Genomic DNA, 7,397 nt, shown 5'->3' with positions numbered 1-7,397 from the left:
TTCAAATTGTGCTGCTATTTGCCTTCTGGGCTTAAATTCAGTAGAGATTCCCCTTGGTGCTCCTAGAGCATTGATATACATACGAGAGTCAAAGGACCCTGGCATCAACATTTTGAGCCAGGTCATTTTGAGGGAAATTGAAAGCCAAGGTGAAGAAGTTGTCCATTGCTCAGGCTCTGTACGAATCAGGCAGCTGGGTCATACGTAGCTTTCCCGTGCACCGTAACATGAGACATCATCAGCTCAGGAGATGCCGAGGATAGAGAAGTTGCTGTTTGTTCCTCTACAATTTGAGACATTCAGGATGTGGATACAGGTCTTGAGGTTACCTGAGCAGTAGTGAATGGTGAATTCACCATTCCTGTTGAGGATGGGGGAAGCTCAGGTGGACCCATGAGCAAGGCAGGAAATAGGAGCCACCGATGCTATCAGGGTCTCTTTCCTCAGGCACCTTGTCTTGAAATAAAGCTAGCATGCAACTTACCCTGATTTGATCAGTGGATTTAATCCTGGTTGGATTTTCTCCACCCAAGGAGAAAGGGTTTTGGGGTTGCCCCACCACACAGGCATAACAAGCTCTTTCTTTCTTTTTCTTTCTCCTTTTTGGGTTTTTGAGGCAGAGTCATTCTAGCCAGTCATTCACTATGTAGTCTCAGGCTGGCCTCAAACTCACAATGATCCTCCTACCTCTGCCTTGCAAGTGCTGGGATTAAAGGCATGCACCACTACACCTGGCTATGGTCTCTCTCTTATTGAGTGTTGTTTTTTTTTTTTACTGTAAATTTGATCCATTCTAGTCTCTATTTCTAGTATCTTCTTACTTTTTTTAAATTAACTTTTTATTTTCACATGTGAGTAGGGGAGAACACATCTGAAATGAATGCTCATCTGGCTTTAGGGGGGTACCTGGGGAATTGAACCCTGACTAGCAGGCTTTGCAAGCAAGTGTCTTTAACCACTGAGTAATCTTCCCAGGCCCTTAGGGCTTTTATTTCTGCAATTTCAACCTTACTGGGGTTGTTCTTTGGAGGAACGTACAGACTCCAGAAGAGCTGGATCTGGGGCTCATTGTCAGCTCAGTCTAGGTGCCGTCTCTGATCATTCTTAAGAGAGGTCACTCCTAGGAGTCTTTTCCAGTGACATCTGCCCCCAATCTGTGTGTTGGAGGTTCTGCTTTGGGTTCCTGGGTCAATGTATCTGGGTCACTAACAGGCAAAAGTGCAGGGGTTGTATTTCAAATTCCAGCTGAACAAAAATTCCCCAATATGAATCCTTGACGGGATAATAATCCTGATAATCATGCTCAAATGCAAGACCTTAGAGGATTAATTGTCCAGGATGTTAAGGAATCAGCTCCCAGGTTACACATCTATCCAAAGCGTCTGAGTTTCAACAAGATAAGGAAGAAGACTGTCCCAACCTTTCCACAAAGGCTCAGCGATCAAAGGAGAAAGTACCCCTTATTAGATCCTGAAGACCCACTGGGAAAGGGCTTCCTGCAAGTCCACGTTGCAACTAGAAGTTGGCCTGATATCAGTGGGAGTTTACAAAAGACGGGTGGATGGACTGAGAAGTCATTTGAGGAGTTACTGAGGCAAACTCAAAGGGTCTTGGTCAGACGGGAAGAAGAGAAACAAAAACAGAAGGCAAGGAGGAGGGAGGGCATTACCATGGGATATTGTTTACAATTGTGGAAGTTGTTAATAAAAAATAAATTAGTTAAAAAACCCAGAAGACAAAGGTTATTGTTTCCACAGTGTGGGGAGTAAGGCAAAGGAAAGGGGATGGACAGAGGTGAAGCTGAAGGGAGCAGCTCAGCTCTGTGGGTCTGGATCCTTCCTGGTCTGTAAGCTAAGCCGAGACAATCAAAAAGCTGGTAGGAGACAGTGAATGGATGGATATATGCAACAAGCTTTATTTTCTTTTTAAGTTTTTATTTTATTTTTTAATCTTTTAAAAAATAGTTTTTGTTTTTATTTATTTATTTGAGAGCGACAGACAGAGAGAGAAAGAGGGAGAGAGAAGGAGGGAGGGAGGGAGAGAGAGAGAGAGAGAGAGAGGGAGAGAGAGAGGGAGAATGGGCCCTTGAGAGCCTCCAGCCACTGCCAAAGAACTCCAGGTGCCTGCGCCCCCTTGTGCATCTGGCTAACGTGGGTCCTGGGGAATCAAGCCTCAAACCGGGGTCCTTAGGCTTCACAGGCAAGCGCTTAGCCGCTAAGCCATCTTTCCAGCCTATTTTAAAATCTTTTATCATGACTAGTAACAACATGGATCCATCCTGTGTTGGTATCCTCTTTTCCCTCATCCCTGCCCCCATTCCCTTGGGGACGCTCCTCAGTGGGTTGCAGTTCTTCTCTCTGGGGCTGTGGCGTATGCATTGTGGGAGCAGAAATGAGTTGCTTTTGGAGGGAAGGAATGCTTCTGGGCATGATGTCTCAACCAATGGCTCTGACAATCTTTTTGCCCCCCTCTTCTGCAAAAGTTACTAAGCCATGGAGGGGGAGTTTAAAGTCTACTTAGTGACGAGCTCTTAAGACCCTCTGGATCTCTGGTTTGGTAGGTGTTGAGTATCCTCAGGGTCTGTCTCCTGCACCCTGGTGTTGATTGTTAGGTTCAGCATGGAAGTGGGTAACCCACTCCTCCCCCCCAAAAAAAGGGACAGAGAACTGAATAGAGAGTTCTCAGAGGAAGAAATACAAATGGCTAACACACACTCGAGAAAATGTTCAACATTCCTAACCATTAGGGAAATGCAAATTAAAACAACCATGAGATTCCACCTTACTCCAGCAAGGATGGCAATCATTTAAAAAAAAAAAATTAAGAACAACAAATGTTGGCAGGATGTGAGGAAAGAGGAGCCCTCATCCACTGTTGGTGGGAATGTAAACACGTATACCCACTATGGCAATCCATATGGAGATTCCGGAAAAGGATGAACATAGAGCTAGCTACAAGCTTTGCTTTATGGGAACCAGAATTACAGCCAAGATAGAAACGTTCAGGCAGGCTTAATCTCAAGCATGAACAATACCCAACTGGGAATACCGGGTGGGAGCCCCTCCAAAAGTAGGAAACTCAACTGAGGGCTGAATTCAGGGTGTTTGAGTATGTTGGGGCTATCCTTAAACTGATCTTCTATAGGAAGCTTAGTAGTAACTTGGAGATCTTGATTAAGACTTGGGGCTGCTGAACTGGGGCAGAACAGGGCGAGCTGGGAAGCTGACCATCAAGAAGCAGCCTCAGCTGGACGGCCCCAGCAACATGCTTCTGGCTGACCTCGGACAGTCTCCGTGGACTCCTTGAGCCCCAGCCCATCCCTAGCCAACCGTGTAGCCTGTCAGCCTCCAAGCTAACTGTACAGCGTCGAGTACAGCATCGAAGTCCCTTTCCTATAGAATTCCCAGAAGTGGGGGCTTCTCCCTCAGAGGCCCTATCAGAGAGGAGAATGGGCAGGGGCACGATTCAAGAAATACCCAGCGAGCCAAGCTGTGGGAAATAAGGTTCCCACCTCATAATAACCAGTACAGGACACTCTGAGTAGCAAAGGTGAAATAATTTATTTTCAGTTCTGCAGAGTCAGGTGCCAAGCCCAAACAAAAAGGCGGGCACATCCCCTGAACACAGCAAGCAGTTTTTACAATTCCTGAGCGCAGGCTCATGCCCCCCCCCCCTTTTCTCCCATTGGCTGGGTACTGGGGAAAAACCAATTTTCCCTCTTCTCTGATGTCATCACCTTGCTGAGTCTCTCCAGTGTCTTGTTTAGCTTGACATAACTTTGGTTCCACATTCTAAGAACACAAGGCCTTAACTGTATCGCCTGGTTTAATGTCTACAGACCATGCAGGTGCTTGGTCACATATGCTGGAAACATGGCCCTATTCCAGATATTACAAGTGCAGACACCTGACTCGGGGACTAGACTGGCTGAACAAGCTGCCAATCCATGGGTTTATAAAAGTCTCCAACCTAAGTCTCGAGGTGGGCATCTCAAGCCACCCTTTGCCTCCGTGGGCAACCATCATTCCGTTAAGCCTCCCTTCTCTTAAAGCTCTCCCCCCTGACAGCTCTAAGCTATAATGAATTCTTTTTAAAAACATTTTTATTTATTTGCAAGGAGAGAGAGAGAGAGAGCAAGAGAGAGGCACACACACACACACACACACACAGATAGATAGAGAGAGAGAGAAAGAGAGAGAGAGAGGGAGAGAATGGGCACAATAGGGCAAAAGAATTCCAGATGCATGCACCACATTGTGCATCTGGCTTTACATGAGTATTGGGAATCGAACCTGGGGTTGCTAGGCTTTTCAGGCAAGAGCTTTAACTGTCTAAGCCATCTCTCTAGCGCCCCCATAATACAATCTTTCTAAACCTTGTCCTCTGGGCTGGGGATTTCATATTTCAACTTCATGAGACAAACATCTGGGGACAGCCCAAGTTATCGGTGCTCTGGGTATGCTGGTACATTGACAGAGGAACCCCAGGATTCCTGTGTCACTGTGGCTGAGGAATATGGCCAGCTTCCTTTTAGCAGAAGGGACCCTGGACGGGCACTGATACAGGGCAGTTTCAAAGAGCCCCTTGTCGCTTTTCTCTCTTGGTTGGTCCCGCGCAGCAATCCCTGCTCTTAGAACTAGCAGAATCAGGTCTGGACCGTGAGAGGCAGCGTCTCTCTCACCAGCCAGCGCAGGCTCAGCGAGGAGACCCCAGTTGATCGCCCAGCCCCGTTCCTGGCGTGGTATGTGTGTACTGAAGCCTTTCCTCGGGATCTTGGCGTTTGGATGTCGTTGCAAGATCTTAACCCACCAACCGCCTTTCACATCTTGGGTCGTGCTTATCTGCCATTCCTCCTCCTCGTTTCTGCGAGCCCCTTTTCCCCACCCCCCAGACGCAACGTTGTTGCATGAACGCAAGCGCGGATGGAGAGACCGGGAGAAAGAAGAGAAAAGGATGGCGCGAACCGCCCTGGGAGTCACAAAAGCTCCGGGAGACTCAGAGGTGCTCATGAATTGCCACTTTATTCACTGGGGAGGCTCCGGGGTTGGGAGGTAGTGCCCAGAAACCAAGAGGGAGGAAGGTCGGCGCAAAGATGCAGCCCGGTGGCTTCCTTTAGAGACGAGAAGGAATTGGAAACTTTGGACAATCTCATGAGAGCGCTAAGCCCATCGGCGCCCGCGGAGTCCACCGCCACCTCCAGCTGCCGGCTCTCCGCGGTGTCCCGGTGGCCTTATTTGCATGGCCAGGTAGGGGCCTGCTTCTGCTGGGTCTGGTGGCAGACAGGGACGCCTTTGCCACCGCCAGAGCCGCCGCCAGAGCCGCCGCCGCAGCTGGAGCCCCCGCCGCCCCCGGAGGAGCCGCCGCCGCAGTGGGAGCCGCCGCCACCGGAGGAGCCTCCGCCGCAGCCGCCGCCACCGGAGGAGCCTCCGCCGCAGTAGGAGCCGCCGCCACCGGAGGAGCCTCCGCCGCAGTAGGAGCCGCCGCCACCGGAGGAGCCTCCGCCGCAGTAGGAGCCGCCGCCACCGGAGGAACCTCCGCCGCAGCCGCCGCCGCCGCCGCCACCGGAGGAGCCGCCGCCGCAGCTCTGCTGGGGGGCGCAGGAGCTCTGGGTGGTCTGCTGCGAGTAGTAACCGCCCCCGCCGCCCCCGGAGGAGCCGCCCCCGCCGCAGCCGGAGCCGCCGCCGCCCCCGGAGGAGCCTCCGCCGCCGCAATAGGAGCCGCCGCCGCCACCGGAATAGCCGCCGCCGCCGCAGCCGCCGCCGCCGCCTCCTGAAGATCCACCGCCGCAACCGGAGCCGCCGCCGCCGCCGCTAGATCCGCCTCCGTAGCTCTGGCACTGGTACTGGGGCACGGAGCCGCCGCCGCCACCGGAGGAGCCTCCGCCGCAATAGGAGCCTCCGCCGCCACCGGAGGAGCCTCCGCCGCAATAGGAGCCGCCGCCACCGGAGGAGCCTCCGCCGCAATAGGAGCCTCCGCCGCCACCGGAGGAGCCACCGCCACAACTGGAGCCGCCGCCGCCTCCGCCACCGGAGTGCTTGCTTCCCCCGGAGCCGCCTCCGCCGCAGTAGGAGCCGCCGCCGCCACCGGAGGAGCCGCCTCCGCCGCAGTAGGAGCCGCCACCGCCACCGGAGGAGCCTCCGCCGCAATAGGAGCCGCCGCCGCCACCGGAGGAACCTCCGCCGCAGCCTCCGCCACCGCCACCGCCACCGGAATACTTGACTCCGCCACCGGAGCCGCCGCAGCCTCCGGAACTACCACCGCCTCCCCCGGAGGAGCCGCCGCCGCAGTAGGAGCCGCCGCCACCGGAGGAGCCTCCGCCGCAGTAGGAGCCGCCGCCACCGGAGGAGCCTCCGCCGCAGTAGGAGCCGCCGCCACCGGAGGAGCCGCCTCCACCGTAGTACTTGACGCCCCCTCCGGAGCCGCCGCCGCCGCCGCCTCCGCAGCTGGAGCCGCCGCCGCCTCCGCAACCCGAGCCGCAGCCGCCGCCGCCGCCGCCGCCGCCCCCACCGCCGCCCCCACCGCCAGAGGTCTTCCCACAACTAACTGGGAAGCAGGGAGTGGGCTGCTTTTTCTGGTGAGACATCTTTTTTAAGGTGCAAAAGGACCCTGGAAGAAGAGCAGAAGACCATAATGGGATGAGCATCTAGCGGATGCAGCGAAGGATGCGGCTGCAGCCATGGCAACGGCCCCTTTGATGCTAGCATCCCGCCTGGACCAGACTGTCTGCGGTTCGCTCCAGGCAGCTGCGGGAAGGGCGCCGAACTTGGAGCGCGCAGAAAGTCTTCACCACGCTTCAAGCAGACCTGTTGGTGGTACCTCCCCTCTCCCACAGCTCCGCTGTGTTCTGACCATCCACACCCTACCTGCCCCTCATTTTCTGTAAAAGGAACGCAGCATCTCTCAGGTGGTTTCCATCCCAACATACTGATTTCCAAGAGTTCCTAGCCACAAATCTCTGCCTAAGGTCAAGGATTTTTATCCAGTCCCAGCGCAAGAGGGGGGAGGTTTGCTTGAACTTGCGGGTGGGGACGATTGTACTCATTCCCTGAAAAAGCCTTAACTGGAACTCTTTGGTCTGCCCTACTGACTGAAGATACCAACAGTTACTAGAAAATCAAGACAAGCTTTGCTGTGGTTCTGCCTGGAAACAGTGAGAAGTACCCTGATGGGGGATTTGCACCACCTCTTCTGACTGGCAGATAATAAACATCTCTTTTAGGGTATGCTGGGTTTCAGGCTTAGTAGTCCTCCTAGCTACGATTAGTGGGGAGTTACATCCCAGCATCTCACAAGTGATTTCTCTATCTCAGGATCTGTGCCTCTGGAACATAGGACTTGGGTTCTGAGGGCTTCTCTGATCTGTGCGCCGGGTGCGCTGACTCGGCCCTCCTCACTCA

The 7,397-nt window shown here is 53.7% G+C and overlaps 1 protein-coding gene across 1 annotated transcript; it reads right to left on the bottom strand.

Moving 5' to 3' along the window:
* Window positions 1-5,002: 5,002 nt before the first annotated feature.
* On the bottom strand, window positions 5,003-6,777 carry Loricrin (loricrin cornified envelope precursor protein). Its single transcript, XM_045138561.1, has one exon. It carries the CDS (start codon window positions 6,641-6,643, stop codon window positions 5,231-5,233), a length of 1,413 nt encoding a protein of 470 aa, XP_044994496.1. The 5' UTR covers window positions 6,644-6,777; the 3' UTR covers window positions 5,003-5,230.
* Between the last annotated feature and the right edge of the window lie 620 nt (window positions 6,778-7,397).

This window comes from Jaculus jaculus, chromosome 19 (assembly GCF_020740685.1).
Source record: "Jaculus jaculus isolate mJacJac1 chromosome 19, mJacJac1.mat.Y.cur, whole genome shotgun sequence".
Taxonomy (NCBI): domain Eukaryota; kingdom Metazoa; phylum Chordata; class Mammalia; order Rodentia; family Dipodidae; genus Jaculus; species Jaculus jaculus.
Note: the sequence above shows the minus strand (reverse complement) of the source record. Positions and strands in the feature narration are given on the sequence as shown.